At 48.4% G+C, this 22,200-nt stretch overlaps 1 protein-coding gene across 1 annotated transcript in view; it reads left to right on the plus strand.

The window, feature by feature from the left end:
* Positions 1-22,200, plus strand: part of LOC130889068 (solute carrier family 23 member 1-like) — a 37,767-nt gene that overhangs the window by 10,341 nt on the left and 5,226 nt on the right. Inside the window, exons 4-8 of the mRNA XM_057792572.1 lie at positions 14,013-14,172; positions 16,539-16,720; positions 17,575-17,692; positions 18,434-18,590; positions 19,572-19,825. Of these exons, the coding sequence (XP_057648555.1) occupies positions 14,013-14,172; positions 16,539-16,720; positions 17,575-17,692; positions 18,434-18,590; positions 19,572-19,825 (871 nt within the window). The remainder of the gene's footprint in view (positions 1-14,012; positions 14,173-16,538; positions 16,721-17,574; positions 17,693-18,433; positions 18,591-19,571; positions 19,826-22,200) is intronic.

Consider the following 22,200-nt stretch of genomic DNA (forward strand, 5'->3'; position numbering starts at 1 on the left):
AGGCTCGGGGACCATTATAAAAGAGGGGCCTGCAAATATGTGGGAGCTGGAAGACAGAAGGGCTGTGAACCTCAATCTCAAGACTCCACAGCTCCATCACAGTCACACGCTCACAATAACTGTTCTTTCCTGAACCGTTCACGCAAGACTGGCGGAGGGGCTCGCAGGGCTTTACCCTCTACGACTGAACTATTGGCCCTGCGTAGCTTGTGCGAGAGAGCAGTCATTGTCTCCAGTCGTATATCCACTGCAGAGTTCACCAGGCTCCCGTGGGTAGCTCCAAAGATAAGCAGCCCTAGTTCAGCTTAGGGGGCCACAACTCAAGCGAAGAGGGGTGAATGTGAAAGAGGTTTGCAGGAAGGGGCGGGGTCTTGACTCCCACAGTATGGAGGGCAGGGATTGTAAATTACTGTCTGGGAATCCCTCTCTTCAGAACCCTTCCTTTTCTGTACTCCTCCTTCCGCCAAACCCATTGTATCCAGTGCTTCTGCCTTTGATATTTTCTTAGCACCTGGTCCTGAGAACAGATAGCCAGTTTTATTTTTTTTTATTAATTAATTTATTTAATTATTAAAGATTTCTGCCTCTTCCCCGCCACCACCTCCCATTCCCTCCCCCTCCCCCAATCAAGTCTTCCTTCCTCCTCAGCCCAAAGAGCAAGCAGGTTTCTCTGCCCTGTGGGAGGTCCAAGGACCACCCACCTCCATCCAGGTCTATTAAGGTGAGCATCCAAACTACCTGGGCTCCCACAAAGCCATTACGTGCAATAGGATCAAGAACCCATTGCCATTGTTCTTCAGTTCTCAGTAGTCCTCATTGTCCATTATGTTCAGCGAGACCGGTTTTGTCCCATGCTTTTTCAGTCCCCGGCCAGCTGGCCTTGGTGAGTTCCCGATAGAACATCCCCATTGCCTCAGTGTGTGGGTGCACCCCTCGCGGTCCTGAGTTCCTTGCTCGTGCTCACTCTCCTTCTGCTCCTCCTTTGGATCGTGAGACTCCAGTCCAGTGCTCCAATGTTGGTCTCTGTCTCTGTCTTCTTTCATCGCCTGATGAAGGTTAATATTCAGGGGGATGCTTATATGTTTTTCTTTGGGTTCACCTTCTTATTTAGCTTCTCTAGAATCACGAATTATAGTCTCAATGTCCTTTATTTATGGCTAGAAACCAAATATGATTGAGTACATCCCATGTTCCTCTTTTTGGGTCTGGCTTACCTCACTCAGGATAGTGTTTTCAATTTCCGTCCATTTGTATGCAAAATTCAAGAAGTCATTGTTTTTTACTGCTGAGTAGTACTCTAATATGTATATATTCCATACTTTCTTCATCCATTCTTCCATTGAAGGACATCTAGGTTGTTTCCAGGTTCTCAGATAGCCAGTTTTGAACAGGCTGATGCTGCTATAGTTTTTGGTGTCAACTTTAGGAAAAGGCACAGGAAATTATGAATGCAAAATTATGTAGAAACAAGAATACTTATGGGAAAAAGTAATGTACAACAGCAAATCACAGAATTCATCTTATTTTTTTATATTTATTTATTTTTAGTATCATTGTTTTTGTACATGCATGGAGGCGTGTGTGTCTGTGAGCATACATGTACCAGTTAGAAAAGGATGCTGGGTATCTTCTTTGGTCTACCTTATTTTTAAAGACAAGGTCTCCTTCTGATCCCAACGCCCACCATTTTGGCTAGGCTCGCTGCCTGACATTCCCAGGTCTGTCTGTTTTTGTTCCTTCATTGCTGGGGTTACAGAGCAGGATGGAACTGCTGTCTGCGTCTTCACAACACAGTGAAGGTGGGGAACTTCCCCAAACCCCCAACACAAAGTCAGGACTAGAATTCAGGCCGCGAGTGTCCACGCCCAAGGCTCTTTCATAATCAAAATGAATTATGTTTCAGTTTTGGGGTGATTTGTCATTTTCTCTTCCCTCTTCTGTCACAATCTCTGTGAGCTTGCATTTCCCCCCCAAAAGTACAATGAAGAAGCCAAAAACTTACTAAGTTGATAGTAGCCTACATTTTAGGGCCCTGAACCCAGACTCTTGCCCCTGCCAGGGTTGGCCCTGGGACTAAGAAGCCACAGTAATCACATCCCAGAGACCTGATGTCCTTGGCTGGGTAGGAGCCGCCTCTCGCCCTGCCCATGGAGAGTTACTTGCCCATATGATTGGAGCAGCCCACTTCCCCAAGATTCTGAAGCTCTTCATTTTTTAAGGAAAGTTTGTAACTGTGCCTCCTTTTCAAAATTTATTTTTGTCAATTTCATTCATGTTTATATTCATTATGTTATTTTGATTATTGTCACCGCTGTCTTGTTCTCCTCCCAGTCTCCTGACCCACTCACTACTCCTAGCTAGTTTCCTCTTATATTTCCCTTTTTTCTTTTCCTTCTTCTTTTTTGGTTTTGTTTACTTATTTGTTTGTTTGTTTTTTGTCCCAACCAAAGTTTCCTCTCTCTCCTCCTCCCCCAGTTCCTCCCCACCTCCCCTTCATCGGGGCTGCTTACAGAGCACAAGCGAGGGTTCACTTGCAGTATGGATGCCTTGCCAACGACTGGACCACTGAAGAACCGCCCCCCCCCCCACCAACCTTAGTTACCAGCAGCTCCTCCAGGAGTCGTTGGGGCCTTGTGAGTCCCTGTCCCACCCACAGCAGAATGTTGGCAGGACCAAACTTGCTGCTGTGAGGTCGTGGTGCCACGGCTGTGTCCCGGCTACAGACAACATGTCCCAAAGGTCCCTCTAGACTGGACCTCTTAACAGTCTGTCTCTCCTCCTGCACAACCTTCCCTGCTCCTTGAAGTGAGTGATGGAGGTGAGGACTCTAATAGCTCCTTATTCTCAGCATTTTGATCAGTTTTGAATCAGTAGTCACCCCTCACCCAACATGACGAGAAGCTTTTCTGGCAAAAGCTGAGAGCAACCCTAATCTATGGGCATACATATAAATATTGAGAAGGCAGTTTGATGAATACATCACATCTCTTTGATGCCATGAATTATAATCAGGGAAAAGCTTAAGGTTCAAATTCCAGTCCTGGCTTTAGCTGTGGGAATGGGAAATCACTTACATTTACTAACTCTGGAATTTTCTTATTTGTACAAGGAAATAATTGATTTGATAATATCCCAAAGTCTCTTTCATTTCTACTACTATAGGATAGTAGTATGAGTATATCTCGGCTGGTTACAGGAATGAGTAAACCTAGTAGCTTTGCTATCTAGGTGTTCTTTCCGCTAATAATGAATCAGGGCTCAAGAGACTCAAGGAATTCATACCCCAGGAAATAAAATTAAGAAGTAGGCCATGCTGGCATCATCAGACTATGTGGGAGTAGACAAGTTGAGCTTGGCCCCACCCATGGAAATGCGCTTCCCGCTCAGGTCCTCATGAGTTACTGCCCGGAATCGGAGGCTTTGGTAATGAGTTTAGGACTGAATCAAAGGCCAAATAGATCGGGTTAATCTGCTGGTCAGTGATAATGCAGTAAGATTTCGGGAAAACAAGTCAAACCTAGTTACAAAATGGTCAAAGAATTCCAAGAGTCCGTGCCTGCTCCACCTGACCCGAGAGCTGGGAAGGACTTTCCCAGTGTGGGGCGGGCTGCAGCTGTAACCTTTGATAACCCTCGCAGCAGCAGCAGCAGCGTCTGTAGGGTGACTCTGGGGCTCTCGCCTGTGCTCCTTGACTGACTGAAACTCACTGGGGTTGTAAAATGAGATAAAACCATTCATTTCAAAACAGTATTGTTGCGTTTCCAGGGTAATCTCTGGAGGAAGTAAAAGGTCGTCTGTGTGGAGCTTCAGATTTAACCCTGCCTCTGGCGCTGCTGTAATTCTAACCGGGGGATTTCTGGGAGGGGGTAGGGGGGTTCAGGCAAACTCTCTCTCTTTAATCTTGGAGCAACGGTTCCTGTGCCTCAGTGCTTCCGACTCTTCACACAGCCACGCTCCAGGGACTCCCTCGTCCATGCCTTGATGCAGCTCTGTTCCTGTCCTTGGTTCTGTTACAAAGTTGTTAGCATTGGACCCTGAAGCCCTGGCAACCAAGGCTCAGCCACCCATCCTCAGTAGGTCAAATAGTCAGACTGAAAAAACAGATAAAAGATATTTATTCCACATGACTACGTTGGGAAAAGGGAAAGAGCCCCAGTGACACTGTCCCCTTGGGAACTCCAGCCTCCGGGACCTGACATGAGGTTTAAGTTAGAGATAAGAGGCAGGAATAACTAAGCATGCCTGGCCAAGGTGTGGTTCTGACCATCACTGACCCATCTTCGGCTCAGCTCCAGTCTCTCCTGCAGGTTGGTCTGGCAAATTGTCAGAGCTGTGTGAACTCTCTCAGGAAGATGCGTTCTTCTTTGAACTGGCGCCAAGGCGGCAGCCCTTTTCTCCTCCCAGCAAGAGACTCCAGGGCACATTTTAATCTCTTGGGGTCTACTGATCCAACAGTTTGATATCCCAGGGAAGGGTACAAGCGTCTCTAGAATATCTTCTTTCCTGCCATCCCCAGACCTCTGGCTGGAGCAGGGGCAGGGTTAACCATACAGGGGATCAGGGCAAGCCAGTGATTGGTCACAGGAGGAGGCCACCGGGCCTGGCATGACGCAGGGGGACAGCTGAGTCTGAGCTGGCGAGCACTTGTCCGTTTGGGGGGGTGGGAGGATACAGGGTCACAGGCAGCCCAGGATGCCCTCATGTCTATCATATAGCCATGGTTCGCTTTGGACTCAGTGGAAGTGGAGACAGGAGAGTCAGGAGTCCAAAGCCAGCAGTGACCATATTGAGGTCAGCCTAGGCTACCTGAAATCCTAATCTCACCCTAGCCCTGAAAAGAGAGAATTAAATCAGAGAATGTATACCAAGTGGTTAGCTCAATGCCTGACACAGAATTTTTTTCCCATAGAAATAAAAGGACATTTTGCACCTAGCCCTCCCCATTAAAATAATTATTTAAAATGTAACTATGGTAAACAGAAATGCTTCCCTGTTGGCACACACAGTGCTTCTTAAATACCCCCACCACCCCCCATTTCAACAAACACATCCCTGCAATAGCACTTTCTAAAAGCTGCTCACTCTATAGAGTAAGTATGTTCTCATCTTAACCATGTCCTATCGAATTGTTTCAAGTCTCCACCACTGTTACAGTGGCCGATTTACCTGATGACCGGGAGAGTAAGCATTTCTGTTAAGACAGACAAGACAGCTGACCGTGTACTGTGGCACGGGTGGTAACCATGGCATCGCCCGTGTGCTAATAAGGCTTATCTAGTTGTTAGATCAAAGGAATGTGAAGACTGAAGGTCGGTGGTTATCTATGTGCATTGGCGTTTAGCCTGCATGTATGTCTGTGCTCAGGTACTGGATCCTCTGGAACTGGAGTTACAGACAGTTGTGAGCAGCCATGTGAGCGCTGGGACTCGAACCCGGGTCCTCTGGAAGAGAAGGCAGTGCTCTTAAGCGCGGAGTCATCTCTCCAGACCCCATTAGCATCGGAGCACGTTATGTGAGCCTGGCACACTCTAGCCTGTACTTGAGAGCAAAGAAGCCGCAGCTGCTGCCTAGTGTCCACAGAGGCCCGGAGCCCGAGATTCCTTTGTGGCTGACTATGTCTGTTCACCGCTGTCTCTCAAGAGCAGTGCAAGCTCATCAGTCGAGAAGTAACAGGGTCAGGCACCCTTACCTTAGACTAGAGCGGAAGGGACAGCGAGCAGGGGGGCAGAACCAAGCCCCCGACCCACTGCCAGCCCGGTGCTGGGGATACAGTTAGGATAGCGGCTGGTGGATAGTTCATGTCTATTTGTTTAAAAAAGCCTTGATATACTGCCCAGGCTGGCCTGGGGGGCTCCTCCTGCCTCAGACTCCTAAGTTACTGGGATGCACCACCATGACTGACCGCAGCTGGTTTAAAGAAGACAAACAGGCTTCCCCATGGAGAGGTGGTGGTGCAGATTTTCCTTCTATTCTTCTAGGCGCAGGAAGAGGCTCTCACTCTCCTTAGCTGGTTGTCCGGGTATTTGCCTCAACTCTCTAAATGATTCCACCTTAGGTAATGTCTGCAATGTCTCCTAAGACATCCGCTGTCATGATGCCATGTTTATCCCACAGTGAGGACCGTTTCCTGAGACTTTTCAGAATTCTACCATTTACCTCTTCCTGTGTGGGCTCTGTTTCCCAGGGGCTGGCAGGGCCGTTCCTGCTCACCACCTGCTTTTCCGTTGCCAGACTTAGTACAGTTGTTTCTTCTCCATCCTCTTCAGCCTTGGGACTTATGCCCCTAAAATATTTTCCTGTCAAGTTAGTGGTCTCAAAAAGGGACAATTTTATTCATAAATCAATGTTTTCCTTAATTTTTAATCAGAAATTTAATTTATATATTATCTAAATATATATTGAGAACATTAAATTTTGTCTCTATTATTGTAAATATTTTGTGTATCTTTTTTTAATGAAAACTTTTGTACACTAAAGGTTTTATGTTTCTAGTTAAAATGACCACTTGTTCCCTAAACACCAGTTTTCTCAGCATTATTCATTGAATATTCATCCATTTCTCAGAGAGAATACGATTCTGTGAACCTTAGACAAAGCTCTTTTTTGTTATAATGATGAAATATATTTTGTTTCATTTCTTTAAAATAAACACATAGTGGGTGGTGGTGGCACACACCTTTAACCTCAGCCTCTGAAGGCAGAGGCAAGTGGATCTTTGTGAGTTCGAGGCCAGCCTGGTCTACAGAGTGAGTTCCAGGACAGTCAGGACCGTTTCACAGAGAAACCCTGTCTCGAAAAGTAAAAACAAGGGGCTGGAGAGATGGCTCAGTGGTTAAGAGTACTGCCTGCTCTTCTAAAGGTCCTGAGTTCAATTCCCAGAAACCACATGGTGGCTCACAACCATCTGTAATGATATCTGGTGCCCTCTTCTGGCCTGAAGGCATGCTTGCAGAAAGAATAATGTATACACAATAAATATATCTTTAAAAAAATAAACAAAAAACAAAAATAAAATAAACACACATTTCTATGTTTCCTACTTGCCTGTACATACTATATATATATGTTTATATATATATGAAATTTATAGAATGCATAAAGAAAAAAGTAAAAATAGACCATTCAAAATTGTACTAGTCAAGTAATAACCACACCTTACATTGTATACCATAATCTTCCCACTTATTTATAAATACACTGCTTTTAATAGAGCCTATTATCCATTCATACTCATTTTAAATTTGCATTTTATTTAATTATTTAGCAGGGGATGGGGAGGTGCTGTAGGGAATTTATAGTTATCAAGAGGACAGTCCGTGCTAGTCAGGTCTTTCCTTCTGTCATATGGGTTCTAGGGATCCAACTCAGGTTATCAGGCTCGGCAGCCTTTAAATTCTTATGTATCCAAGGCATTCTCTTGCTGAGCTTCCAAAATTCCAGGAGTCTTTTATATCTTCAACTAGAATCTCACTGTTTTTATTATTTATATGCATATGTGGGCATGTGCATGAGTGTGTGTGTGTGTGTGTGTGTGTGTGAGAGAGAGAGAGAGAGAGAGAGAGAGAGAGAGAGAGAGAGAGAGAGAGAGAGGTGACAGGCTTTCCTGGGGAAACATGAACAAATACCTACTCATTCCCAATGGGGAGCTGACAACAGAGCAAAGTATGGATATCACTAAAGTCCAAGTTGGTTTCCCAATGGGCTTTATTGGCGTTACTTACAAGGGTAGGTGTGAGGGGTTATGTACAGGAACAGAATGACCCAAAGACAGCTGCATCACCAAAGCCCACCCCCGCACCCCAGCGTCCTTCCTAGGTGCCTCAGTTGCTCTTAACCTCTTCCTGGCAGCTCAGCTGGTTTCTGCTTATTCCAGGCAGCTGTTCTGGTCTCAAAATCTTTGCCCTTTTCTGCTCCAAGAGTCTCCTTCGCAGCTGACTCTGTTTACTAGGCAGGGAGGCCCCTAGTGAATCTGGTCAGATTCAGGGAGTTCTTGAAGGTATTCTTTTTTTTTTTTTTTCCAGTTGTTTACCTCCGTGATTAAGGAGCTCCCCGGTAGGGTGGAATGTTGGAATTTCAGAGGAGACTATTTGTTACACAACACTAAGGGGAAAATGAAGTGAAATTTATTTGCTCATCATCAAGATGTCATGAATTATGTGATTGAATCCGCATCCTTAGGGCTGTTCTTAGATGGGAATCTGCACACTCAGGGAGACACCGGGGGATGCTGTTGTGGGTGTGTGGTCCATTCCGTGGAGCTGCATCTCAAGAGCTCTGCTGTTCCTGATGCCCATCAGGCTGGAGAGCATCCTTCAGGTGGCTCATTTGGTCTGAGGGTCTTCCAAACTTCTAGGCAATTCAGCGTGTCTCTGCTTCTTACAATAAGATGGGCCTCCGAAAGTCTTCTTTGCAGCTTGACTTGTCTGAAAGTAACTCTCGGCAGTCTTTACTGTTTATGTGCACTTGGGAAGGGAGGGAGGGTCCTAGTGGATTTGAATCAGTTTCAGGGACTTCCTGAAGCTATTTTGAGTTGTGTACTTGCTGTCCAATTGAGCAGACTTGAAGTGTTTCACCTCTTCTAGAACATACTGTTACTTCACTCCCCTGTAAACATGTCTGCTGGAACCCAGACTCCTGTCTTCATACGCGTGCAGCCAACACTTTAAAGAGCGTTTTAAAATTAATAACTTTCTTGCATATTTTGTATGTTTCTCTTCATCGTGCTTTCCTTTAAAATTTTTTGGTAGCATTTTCATCACATCGGTAGATTAACTGGAGCTGTTTAGCATCTTTGTAATGTTGACTTTTTCTCTTAAGGAACATGTGGTCTCATCTATGCAAATTATCATTGTTTTCCACTAGAGTTTTATCTTTAAAAATTACCCCAAAGTCACTTAGGAGTGTGTCCTCTTCTATATTTTATGGGCACCCACCCCTGTTCCACTTGCTTCATACAGAAAATTCTTCTCTAAGTTGTCAGGCCACGGAAACACTTACCTTCTTGCTGTCAGATCCACACAGGCCAAAGTCAGGCCATGTTTTCTGTTTACTTCTCCCTGACTGGATGAGACTCGTTCAGTCACAGTGAGCATAGGACTTCACTCCTCCTGTCTAGAACACTTGGGTACAGACAATTATTTCCCTTTCCCTTTTAGAACAGTCCCTGAGCGCTGTCTGGGATGCCTGGCTTGTTTTCTGCTAGCTTCCCGGCCCGCCAGTCTCCTGTTCCAACTATTTTTTTCTCACTCTGCTTGTAAAGTCACTGAGTTTATAGTCCCTTGGACAATGTGAGTTGACAAAAGATCTCCCTTTATTTTTTTATATTTAAAACCTTGCATTTATTCCCTGGGGGAGGCGCAGCACACATCATGATGGTTCTGAGGACAGTTCGCAGGATCAGTTATTTCCTGCCACCGTGTGGGTCTCTGTGGTGTAACTCGGGTCACCCAGGCTCGACAACAGGGGCCCTTACTTGCTGCTCCATCTTGATGGCCCTGGGTCTCCCTTTCTTCATCATGGGCAGCTTCCAGTACTCTCATCTTCTCTTACTGAGTGACCAAGTGGCTCAGAATTCCAAAAGTCTCGGCAGGACCCCTTCCCCTTCTGTCTCATGAGCTGAGACTCTCGGCCCTGAGGAACACAGACTGGGTGGACCCTGGGCTGCTGCATCAGCAACATATGAAGCCTTATATGACTTCCTGGATCCTCCCACAGATGTGCGGGAAGGTCGGGACCTCGTAGGGTTCCAGAGGTTCTAACGAAACCATACACGATAGGCATATTAGCGATAAAGAATCAAGAGAGGCTGGCAGAGGGGGCAGGGAGGGAGGGAGGCAGAAAGACAGTGTCCTCTTGCTTGTTTCTCATGGATGTGTGTCATCTTGGACTTAGGATAGATCATTAGTGAGGTCACCTGTGAAGTTCTGGTTTGCAGGATACAGCACATGTCAGATGACCAGGGACCATGCTTATCAATGATGGAGTCACACCTGAACTTTTGGTTTTCATCTTAGGGTGCTGCCTAAAGTGTTTGTATTTTTCTGCATTCCTTGGGTATCCCAACAACGTGTGGAAGAGACATATTTGCATGTTTGCTCGCTCTCCAGGTTTATCTCACAAGCAACCTATCTCCTTCATCATCCCAGCTCGCCCTGTCCCTTTCCAGGCTCTGCCCATCCTGTCATCACAAATACTTGCTTGTGTCTCATTTCCTCATACCTCCTCTTTCTGGAATGGAAACAAGGAGAAACCCCTAGGAGCAATGTGAAGGAGAAGAAAACCCCAGGTCTCTATGAGTCACTGTAGGTGAGGTGGGGATACAGCCTGAACAGCAGGGCCAAGCCCCGGGCCCACCCAAGACCTGGTCTGTCTGGTTTGTTCCTCTTCCGTGTGAAAATAGCAGCCACGATGATGCGTGAGCTTGAGCTACACGATCTGCAAACACCTGATTTCCCCTGCGCCACTTGAAGCGAGTGTAAGCGTTAGTCCTATTGGATAGAAGGGCAAGCTTAGGTACAAAGAGATGAAGTGACTTGTTTGTTTTCCACTGAACCTTGTTTGCTAAGTGTCACCGTTTGCTCTGGCTGCCACAGCAAAATACCACAGATTGAGCAATTAAACACTTGTCAGCAGAGAGCTCAAAGGGAATGAGAGAATTTATTCTTGAACCAAATGGTCAATTAGCCGTTGCCCCGGAGTGTAGATTTTGGCTGCTCAGAGTAACACTCTAATTTGGAAATGGTTTCATGAAGCTTTTGTAGTTATACAACAGAAGCAATTACAGGCTGTGTAGTAAGCACAATACTGTGATACTTTAAGGGATGTTGTAGCAAGAGAAAGATGTGACTGACTTTGCTTAGGAAACAGAGGCTATGCCACTTCGAAATGGCAGGGGCTGGGAATGTAGCTGGGCTGGTAAAGTGCTTGCATAGCATCCTGGGAGTTCTAGGTTCAATCCCTACATGCATTCCTGGAACACTAACACTTAAGAAGCGGAGGCAGGGGGGATCAGTAGTTCAAGGTCATCCTCAGCTGTATGAGTTTGAGGTTGGAGTGAGGAAGAGTCACAGGGTGAAAGCACACTTGTACTCATGTCTCTGGCGTGGTGGGTACCATGGTGAGCATGGCAGGATGCTCACAAACCTGTCATGTCAGATTCCTGTATTCCAAAGGAGCTAGAGGGCAGAAACTAATAGAGGAGATTTAATCTATTCGCACTTTGGTTAACCCAGGGAGAAGGTTTCCTCCCCGCCATGCAAAGACTAGAACATACGTTACTTTAGCTGTGGGACAGGTTAACTAGCCCTTCGAGGGGTGGAGGTTGAGGCCCAGATTGTCCCCATTAGCTGTTACAGAGACAAGTTTTTATTCAAATTCAGGTGAGGAAGAAAATGGGCTCTTAAATATCATCCACTCTTTAAAATATTTAGTTTTGGGGCTGGAGATATGGCTCAGTGGTTTAGGTCACTGACTGCTCTTCCAAGGACCTGGGTTCAATTCCCAGTACCCACATGGCAGCTCACAACAGTCTGTAACTCCAGTTCCAGAGGATCCAACACCCTCACACAGACAGAAGCTCTTCAGAAGTCAGTCCACATCAGCAGCAATGTCCCTCAGAGTAGGTGGACGCGGTAGGCAGTGTGAGCCATCCTACACGGGTGCAGGGACTAAATTAGGCCCTCTGGAAGAGCAGCAGGTGCCTATAACCCCTGAGCTGTCTTTCCAGCCCAGAAAACACTTTTCAAAATGAAGATGAGGGCCACAAAATGGCTCAGTGGGTAAAGGCACTTGCCCACTAAGCCTGGTGACCCGAGTTCAATCCCTAGGACCCACGTGGTAGAAGGCGAGAGTTGACTTCTGCTGTTGCTCCCTGGTCACCACACACGCATATGCACACACAAACAAATAAAAGGTAAAAATTTAAATTCACCATCCTTAGTCAAGAATCGTCAGAACTGGATTTTGGCAATATCGGAATTCTGCAATGAGTTAATAGTAAAATTGGCCATGAAATAACACGACCAAATGCACATCTTCAATGGCCTACTGAAATGCCTAGTGGCTGTTTGCGAGAGCTTTGTCACACACCTACAAAATGAGAAGAAACCAAAGCGATCTTTTTAACATGCTGCAGGTCTTCGGTGGTGGCAGTTTCAGCGTTCAAGGGAGTCCTGCTCTCCTGGGTCCCGGTGATAATGACACGGCCAGGACCCAGGAGGGACCCACTCCCATACGGATTGTTTGTAAGTGTAATTAGAGTATTTATAGGGACCGAAGGGGGCAAGTTCTTATGAATCGTCACTCTGTGGGGGTCAGGGCTGCATGTACACACAGAAAGGACAGCAAGAGTAGAGCCAGCTCCTCTTGGTCTGCAGGGACAAGAGACAAAACCCCAGTGGACACTTGGAACCGCACTTTATACTGACCTCTGTAATGCGCTGTTCTTTCCAAACGTGCGTACCAGTGATGGAGCTGATTTGTGAATAGGCGCCGTAGGTGATTAGCATGATGTCTAGTAATAAAATAGAATTGAGATAAGAATGATAATTATTATCATGATAGTATCATGATAATTTCTTTTGAAAGACGAGATAAATAGGAATGTTTTCAGAGTACCTTTGACCACATGTAACTGGAACCATGTGGAAAACAACACCATGGATAAGGGTGGATGACTGTCCAAGTGGGTGATGGATAAGGGTGGATGACTGTCCAAGTGGGTGATGGATAAGGGTGGATGACTGTCCAAGTGGGTGCTACCTCTCCATCACGGCTCTGACCCCCATGCCTGCTGTATGGCGAGTCCTCGGTGAGCATTTGATGACTGAATCAGAGGTGCGGGGCTGTGGCTGAGTAGCCGACTGTGAGTTTTGTACCTTGTGTCGTGCGCTCCTCGCTTGCCCTCCACACAACAGTGTGCGTGGTGCTGGCCCCTTTCTGTCCTGATGCTCGGCTTTAGGACTCTAAAATGAAGACAGTTGCACAGCGACATTCACGTACATACATTAACACGCCATTCGTGTGTTTCAACCCTCTCTGCACCGTGCCATCTTTTTTACTTTGGGACTTCATGGTGAGATTTTTGAGTCTAAACTTTAGCTGCATGTTGGCCCTGCCCAAAGGTGACGAGCAATAGTGGGTCTGTTTGCTTTGCAAGGATGTGGAAACCGAGTTTGGGTTCCAGAACCCACATAAACAACAATTAAAAAGACTGTGGTGTTGGGCACCTGTAGTTCCGGAGCTGAGGAGACAGAGACAGGTAGATAGTGCCTAAGGAACCACACTCAGGACAGTCCTCTGGCCTCTACATCCACAGACAGGTACCTGTACACCCCCCAAACTAAATGAACCCCCACAAAAGTGCCCGGATTCAATAGGTTACAGTGACAGCTGCATTCAAGTTTGGGGAGTACTCTGTGCTCCCAAATCCCAATGTCCAGTGATGACGAAGCGTGGGTAAGCTTGGCCTGCTGGAGAACAAGTTGTTGGAGGCCGCTTACCGCATGGGCTTCCGTGCGGACTGGGCTCCTTGTCACGGATGTCAGAGGGTCCGGAGGTGGAGAACGGCCCTCAAGCCTGTTGTGATAAGGAGCCTGAGGCAGAAGCCTGAGGTTGCCTGTGGTTCACAGGAGCCCAAAGGAATCCAGCAACCTAGTTTTGGGGCTGCACAGCTCTCACCAGTGTGGAAATGACTTGTTGGGGACTTGAGATGGAGAACGGCATGCTGGGAACTGTGGGGGCGGGGTCAGTGGAGGATGCTCCGGGTCTGGAGTGGAGAGCGGTAGCTGCTGTGTTCTCCAGGTCCCATGCTGGCTTCAACAGTGTTCAGAGCCTCATCCTTTCCTCTTGGCCGGGTCTGCATGTCTCCTCCCCTCCCCACTGCTGCTGCTTGTCCAAAGTCACACGGGCTCCGATGCTTAGTCGTAGAGTTCTGTGTGACTGAAGGGGCAGGGGCCCTGTGCTGCTACTGAGCTAGGGATCTTGGCGGTAACCACATTCTTTCCCTCCTTCAGGCTGCCCATTCTCCAAGGAGGGACCTTTTCTTTTGTGGCACCTTCTCTGGCCATGCTCTCTCTTCCTGCCTGGAAATGCCCGGAGTGGACGCTCAATGCCAGCCAGGTCAACACCAGCTCCCCTGAATTCATTGAGGAGTGGCAGAAGAGGATCCGAGAGGTAGCGGGGGTGGGGGGGTGGGGGGTGGGGGGGGTGGACCGCTGAGTGGATTTCCTTGCTCGCCGGTCTTGAGCCAGCTCTCAGTGAGGAAGATGTTTTATTTAATCCACCGACACAGACAAGTCAGACAAGGGTCCTGTCCTCGGGAAGCTGTCAGTCCAGTGATGTGTGTGTGTGTGTGTGTGTGTGTGTGTGTACGTGGTGGGAGGGAGAGAGAGAAACACTCCAGTAAGAAAATGAAAACAAAACAGACTGATGGGCAGCAGAGGATAGTATTTGTGCTCCAAGGAGTCAGCATTCAAGTGACATTCGTATTTTCTTTAATGCATTGCATTTGCTTTGGTTTTTGTGACATACAGGGATCCCTAATGCAGGAGTCATCAAACCATGAGTCTTGAACCAAATCCTGTCTATGGTCGATTTTATAAATGTGTGTGTGTATGTGCATGTGTGTGTGTGTGTTTGCCTGCATGTATGTTTGCATACCACATGTGTGCAGTGACCTCACAGGCCAGAAGAGGACCTCAGATCCCCTGGAACTGGAGTTACAGGTGGTTGTGAGCCACGATGTAGATGCTAGGAACCGAATCTGAGTCCTCTGCAAGGGCAGCAAGTGCCCCCTAACCACTGAGCCACCTCTCCATCCTCTGTGGCCCATTCTTCTGGTGCCAAGGACTAAGAATGACTTTTCTATTTCCAGAAGGTTGTTTGAAAAAAATAATGCGAGGCAGAAACCATACGTGACACTCATAATCTAAACATTGTCCTTCTTGGCCATTCACGGATAGGGCCGACAGACTCGTACTGTACAACACAGGGCCTGGGTCAGGTTCTGGTGGCCCAGGGTAAGGTGGCCTGTCACTTCCCTTTCCCTAACATTGCCCTGAAGAATCTCAGCACGGTGAGTCACAAGGCCATTTCTACTCATTATTAGCTCTTTGTGCTGGTCAAGGTCTTCCAGAGTGCTGAACAGCAGAGAGAGCGCTTTTGGTGCCAACCTCTTGGCCTCAATTGATCAGTGCTTGGTTGTTTAATTCACTCTTGGGATGGAATGGCTCCCCCGTGTCTACTGAACGTCTGCCTCAGTGGCGGAAGCCAGAGATGGTCAGCAGGTTGACTGCACAGGACAGGTCCAGCCAGTGAGAGCAGCTGCAGGGAAGCTGGCACACTGAGATCGAAGGAACGGTCAAAAGGAACAATTCTGTTTCTTTTCTTTTCTTTCTTTTGGGGGCTGGTGTTCAAGACAGGTTTCTCAGTGTAGCCCCGGCTGTCCTGGAACTCTATAGACCAGGCTGGCCTCAAACTCAGAGATCCTCCTGCCTCTACCTCCCAAGTGCTGGGGTTAAAGGCTTGTGCCACCACCGCCATTCTAAAGAAATGGTTGCAGAAAAAAAAATAGAGAATCATGGAATCAGGTGTTCAAACACATGAGCCCATATGATATCTTTGCCTGTAAAACCAACAGCACTATGTTCACATTGAAGAAATTGACAGGAACGCTGTAAGAATACATACAGGGGACTGAGAGGCATCTTGGTTGGCAGAGTGTTCACTTTAGTGTGCACAGAACCCTGGGTGTGACCCTTCACAGCCCGTAGATCAGATGTAATGGCAGCACTCTGAAGGTGGGGGCAGAGAATCACAAGTTCAAAGTCATAGTGGATTTAAGGTTAGTCTGGACCACGTGAGCTCCTATCTCAAAATAAAATATAATATTTTAAAAGAGAAAAGATACCATCAGCACCACTAAGGCAAAAGGGGAGAGACAGACTCGTTGAATCCGATAGATCAGGCGGCACAGAACCAAATCCGGCCTGTTAATTGATTGCTCAACAGCACACAAGCTAAGAATGGTCTCTGCATTTTAAGTGCTAAGTTTTAGAAACATAGGAAGAAGAATAAGATACCCTGGCACATCAAACTTCCATGAAATCCCATTTTTATTGCCTGGGAATGAAGTTCCGATGGAACACGGCTTGCTTCTTGTTCTCGTCTTGCCTGGAAACACTGAAGTGCCTCCCTTATGGCCACAGAGCCTAAAAGATTCTAACCGGTCGTTTGTGGGGAGAGTTTCCAACCACTTGCCACAGAAAGTGAAAGACAGAGGACAGAGAAGCAAGGTGCTGACCTTGTGGTGGGCGGGCCTTCCTCCCACTGATACTACATTCCACAAGCAGCTGTGAAACCTATCTCCTGAAAGGCCCGGGTCAATGAGAATGCACGCTCAGAGCTCCCTTCCCCTGCATTCCTTTGAGGTCCAGTTGGGCCTCTGCACTCCCGAGCTGTGGTTAGGTTGGCCAATGGGCTGCTGCAGCCAGCCCTGCATGGTGGCCCGGTCCCCACTGATGCCCACACCTCTCCTTCAGTTGCAGGGTGCTGTCATGGTGGCTTCCTGTGTGCAGATGCTGGTGGGTTTCTCGGGTCTCATTGGGTTTCTTATGCGCTACATCGGCCCTTTGACCATCGCCCCGACCATTTCTCTGGTGGCTCTGCCTCTCTTTGAGTCTGCCGGCAACGACGCCGGGATCCACTGGGGGATTTCTGCCTTGTAAGTATTCTCTGAGAAAGGTAAGCCATCTCGGTCCTGTTTGGTGGAAAGTTACCCACTAAACACTTTGAGAGTCCAGGATATCGGCAAACTCCTATGGTTTATAAATACTTCCATGGCATTATCATATCTTAAGAAGGTCACAGTTGATACTTAGGATTTATTATGACTGTTAGATGTTTTAATCTTACTGATTCTCATAGAAACCAATTTATCACGGCAGTGTCTAAAAACACATAGTGTTTATGAAAACTTGACTCCACTGGTCTCTTGCCAGCTAGGATTTCATCGAGCTCAGATGGGTACAAAGAATGGCCCCAGCTCACAAGGGTGTTTCTAGTCTGTGAGAGAAGACTGAGATCCCTGCAATACTGGGGGACAGCCATGAGTCAGAGGGTGCTGCGTGTGTGTGCGGGGCTGGGGTGTTTATGGGGAGGTGACGATGGCCAAGGAGGCTCAAGGAGAGGGGAAATGAAGCCTCTAGCATTTAGACTGGAGCTTAGGGGTGGCATCTCATTCACTGTGCCCCATGTGATCCGAGAGAGGTGTGAGGTGCAGAGCTTCTGGGAGATATCTCTGACTCAGACCTCAGTGGCTCTGATGACTGGCTTGATCCTGCTGCCAGCCGCTCATCTCTCCGATCCCAGAAGTGATGGTCTCCTGGCCCGCTATATCCCTTCAGCCAGCAGCATCTCCCAGTGGGGATCGACCCCTCTTCACGGATGGCAGGATGCCTGTGCTTCCTACAGGGACCCAGCCAAGCCACCAGAACGCAACAGCTCAGCTTCCTGACCATTCCTAGAGCCTGGAAGGATCCGCCCACCAAAGTAGGTGACCATTTGTTTCTGTTTCAGGACCATCTTCCTCATCGTGCTGTTTTCTCAGTATCTCAAGAACGTCGTGGTGCCTGTTCCCGTTTATGGAAGAGGGAAGTGTCACGTCTCCAAATTTAACCTGTTTCAGGTCTTCCCTGTAAGAACCGCCCCTCGCCCTCTTTCACTCTTGGTTCACTTGGAGCGTGTAGGGCAATCTCCCTATGCCTGCCTGGTTAGCTCCAAAACCAGGGCTCACGCACCTCTGGAGGCCTCTTCCAAGGAGGCTGAGGCGTGCGGGTGCGGGTGGCGCCCCCTGGCGGTTGCTGGCATACCGTCTCAGGTTCCTACTCTGAGCACCTGCATGGGACAGACAGCTTTAGCTCCCGGCTGCTTGCATAGCTAAGCCCTGGGGATGACGGCTTCACCTCTAATGATTCGTGGGTATCTCCTTTTCCAGATATCTCTAGAAAGATACTTTCACACAAATTTCTCTCTGACTCCTAGGAAGCAACCGCCTCCTATTGCCCCGTTCCTCTTCAGCCAACAGTCTCCCCATCCTCTAAGTGTTCTGGGATCTCACCATGGTTTGGGCTGTTCAAGGAGCGGGTCTAATCCCATGGCATAGATGAAGATAAGCACACAGCGGGAGAGCCTGATTGTCACCCTTTGGCCGCGGGCTCTTCTGTCCCACTCTGCCCAAGGTCTCTTTCCGCAGTGAATTTTCTGCCTCTCTTGTCAGTCTGTTCCCTTAATGTGCTAATTTATCCATAGGCTCAGCAGATTCCTGTTGTCAGTAGCAGGGTCAGTCACCTGCACACCCAGAGTACCCTCACCCCACCCACACACACAGAGGAAGGGGTGGGGTGGGCAGAGCGTGAAGAGCAGCTCTCTCTGGCAGGTGCTGCTGGCTCTCTGTATCTCATGGCTCTTCTGCTTCGTGCTCACTGTCACCAACACCCTCCCCAAGTCCCCCATGGCATATGGGTACATGGCCCGCACAGACACCAAAGGCAGCGTGCTGAGCCAGGCTCCTTGGTTCCGCTTCCCTTATCCAGGTGAGGAAAAATGGGTGTCCTTTTTGTTTGGGACACATGTTTCCTGGGACTGTCTATGGAGTTCAGTGTACTGCATGGAGGGTTCAAAAAGTCTGGGGAGGGATTGCAAGAGGGGCATGGGCTCCAGGGAGACCATATCTGATCCCTAAGAGAAGAGGGTGAAGAGGGAGATTCCAGATTGTTCTAAGGCATGCACATGTGTTAGCGGGGCTTCACGCTTGCTCCGCAATTGCTGTATTGCAGACTTACAGCCCAGCCCTCTTTTTACTTTTTCTTTGGAAGACAGAATACTGCTAAGTTACTCCGGCTGACCTTGAATTCACTCAGAAGGGCAGGCAAGCCTTGTCTCTGCCTCTCAAGAAGCTGGGAATTCAGACACCAAACCCAGGCTGTTTAGAAAAGCCCCTGGGAGCGGTAGGTTAGAGCTTTCTCAGAGCCAGCCTAAGCCTCTCACCTTCCTCCATGTTACCCAGAAGTCCTTGGCCTTGCGGTATGTAAGGGAAGCTGAGCCAGAAGCCCGACTTTCAGGCAGATCTTTGGGTCTCCTGATAGGTTCAGTGGATCTCAAACAAAGGAGGCCTAGGACTGAGTTAGAATATTTTAGGGGAGATCAGAGCTTCGTTTAGACCACTTAGGTCTTATCTTGGAGTGTGCGAAGGTAGCCAGGGCTGAAGGCTGGCCTGTCTGGTGCATGAGTTGTGGATATAGCGATGTCTCTCTAGTAGAGACTTAGCTTCCAACAGCTCCAAGGCTGTCTTTGAAGGAGGCACCATTTCTGCCTGTCTGTGCATGGTGACCTCCGAGTCTGAACATCTGCCCCACCCACCGGGTGGAAGGGCGGGCAGGAGTTGCCAAAGCCTCTGGCAGCTGAGAGCTTTCCAAGTCTGAAAGCCTTCCAGAGACCCTTCTGGCAAAGAAATGACTTGGGGTCGGTCTAGCGGCTTCCTCTGGCCGGACAGCCCCCTTGGGTTACCTCTGCAGGACAGTGGGGCCTCCCCACCATCAGCCTGGCTGGAGTCTTTGGAATCATTGCTGGAGTGATCTCTTCCATGGTGGAGTCAGTAGGGGATTATCATGCCTGTGCTCGGCTGGTTGGGGCCCCACCCCCTCCGAAGCATGCCATCAACCGGGGCATCGGCATCGAAGGCCTTGGCTGCCTGCTGGCAGGGGCCTGGGGCACCGGGAATGGTACCACCTCCTACAGCGAGAACGTCGGGGCACTGGGCATCACCAGGGTAAGGCTGCTGATGGAAGTTCCTGGGGTGGCCCCGGGTCCCTGCAAATTAACTTCCTGTCGTGGGAGAACTCACAAAGACTGGCTTTAGACAAATACCACCCTGCTCACCTGGCAGTCAGAAACGAGATGGGGACTGTATACGGCTAAAGTAGAGGTGTGGACAGGGAAATACTTCTCTCAGGAGGCCCTTCAACAGGCTGCCTTGCCTGGAGGCCATGGCCCCTTCTTCCATCTTCCCATCACAGACGTGAAAGATTGTCTGCTTAGGAAGACTCACAAAGTTATGCTCGACCCTCAGTGTGATCCAGGAGACCCTCCCTAGCTCACCGCCCCCAACTCAGGCTCCTCTGCAAAGCCCATTCACCCAACACGGCAAGGGCAAGGCTGCACACTCGTGGCCTAGGGGCCAGGGTGTGGCCATCTCTGCAGGGGTCATGATCTCAGTGTCAACACTTGGTTTTCTTTGGTTGTACTGGACATTCATTGCCTTTAGCCCAGCCCTGAATATCCAACTGCCCCTAGCCAGACTCGACTCAGGGTCCCAGAGCCCCTACACCCAGAGACCTCTGAAGCACACACACACATGCTCCATTTTTCTGTGCTCCCTGACTTAGCAAACTCATCGGCCGCTCATGTCCTCTTTAACATCTCACTGTCCTTGAACTTCCTGCTGGGTTCTCTACCGGGTTCTGCGCCTGTCCCCTTTGCTCCCTTCCTAGGATCTTGCTCATCTCTATTCCAGCCACGATTGGCTGCCTTGTTTCTAGAACCCACTTTTGACTGGTGTCTGCCTAATGTGTCTTCAGGAATTCCCAGGATGGTGTTTCTAAATGGTGTTGAAACAACAGCATTGTGCTGCCCCCGTAGTCCAGTGTGTCTTTGCAGGAGTTTGCAGAGTGATTTTTGTGAGCTCGGGGAAACTATACCGTCCTCTCCCCCACAGCATCCCAACTTGCAGTGTCCATGGCTCCCACATTAGCTCCAGTGTGCAGCCTGGAGACACTGTACCATCCACCACTGACCCCCGAGTGACCTCTGCCACTGGTGGAGCTGAAATCCTCAACCAAATCCCAGCCAGAGTTACCTCCATAGCAACTCCTGGCTCTCTGGACACTCTGGAGTCTTTGATGCTCTCCCAAGGCTTCCAGGGCCTTTGGTCAAGGCTGTGTGTGCTCTGGAAATGTTGCGACGGACTGTGTAAGTCCAGCAACAATGTCTTCCCATTAAGGAAACAAGTCCCATGGGGAACAGAAAATGACATTACATAAACAAAACAAATTGCTGTGGACATAGTGTCTAAACCAAGGCCTTTTAGAGGAGATGAAAAAAGCAGGGAGTAGAGACCCGCAGGCCCAGGGCAAGCCATGACTCAAGCAGGTTAGATTAGCCCTGAGAGATCAGTGCAAAGACCACTTGGTTTTTATGGGCTCACACTCCATCCTGTGGCCTTTTCAGGCATTGCAACAATAGGTTCTTTCCCGTGTGTGTGTCACTTCTCTTGGATGTCACAGCTACCTGCCTCCTGTCAGTTCTCAGGCCAAAGGGGGAGACCCAGGTCTCATGAGGAGCTCCCATGGTGGTGTGCTTGGGGATGACCACCCCATGAGACCGTTAGTACCACAGGCTGGACCTGAAGACCCACCTGCGGTACCTGCAGTCACGCACAGTCAACCGCTGAGCTGTTAAACAGAGCAGAGCATCTCTGAGGACTCAGTCTAGAGGGCAAAGAAGGAAGAACAAGCAAGCTCGTAATCTGTTTATTGATTGCTGTATTAGTGGACTTCAGTTGGCACTAAAATATCTTTTAAAAATACTTTCTGTCTGTGGGAAAAGCACAAAACAGAAGCTCACTGTCCTAACTGTTTGGAAGCTGAGTTTAGTAGATTCACATCATTACATACCAGAAGTTCAGCCTCTTCCGTCTCACACAAATGGGTGTACCCTTTAAAATATCAGACAGAGAGGGAAGGGGGGGCTTTGCGTGTGCCTCTATGCCTGTGTGTGTATCCAAAGCAGATTCCATGGCAATAACCAGCCCTCTCTGGAAATGAGCTAGGGCAGTGGTTCCCAACCCCTCTAGGAGGTCGAATGATCTTTTCACAGGGGTCACTAGAAGCATCAAAAAATATAGATTTCTATGATATGATTCATAGCAGTAGCAAAATTGCAGTTATGGAGTAGCAACAAAAATAATTTTATGGTTGAGGGTCACCACAACCTGGAGAACTGTCTTAAAGAGTCGCGGCATTAGGAAGGTTGAGGACCACTGCACTGGGGGGGGGGGGTTCTCCTTTAAGATTCTGGGTGGAAACAGCAAGTGCTGCGTGAGATAAGGTTTGGATGGTAAGTGAACCTCCATGCAGGCAAGGGGAA

The sequence above is a fragment of the Chionomys nivalis genome, chromosome 1, assembly GCF_950005125.1.
Source record: "Chionomys nivalis chromosome 1, mChiNiv1.1, whole genome shotgun sequence".
Classification (NCBI taxonomy): domain Eukaryota; kingdom Metazoa; phylum Chordata; class Mammalia; order Rodentia; family Cricetidae; genus Chionomys; species Chionomys nivalis.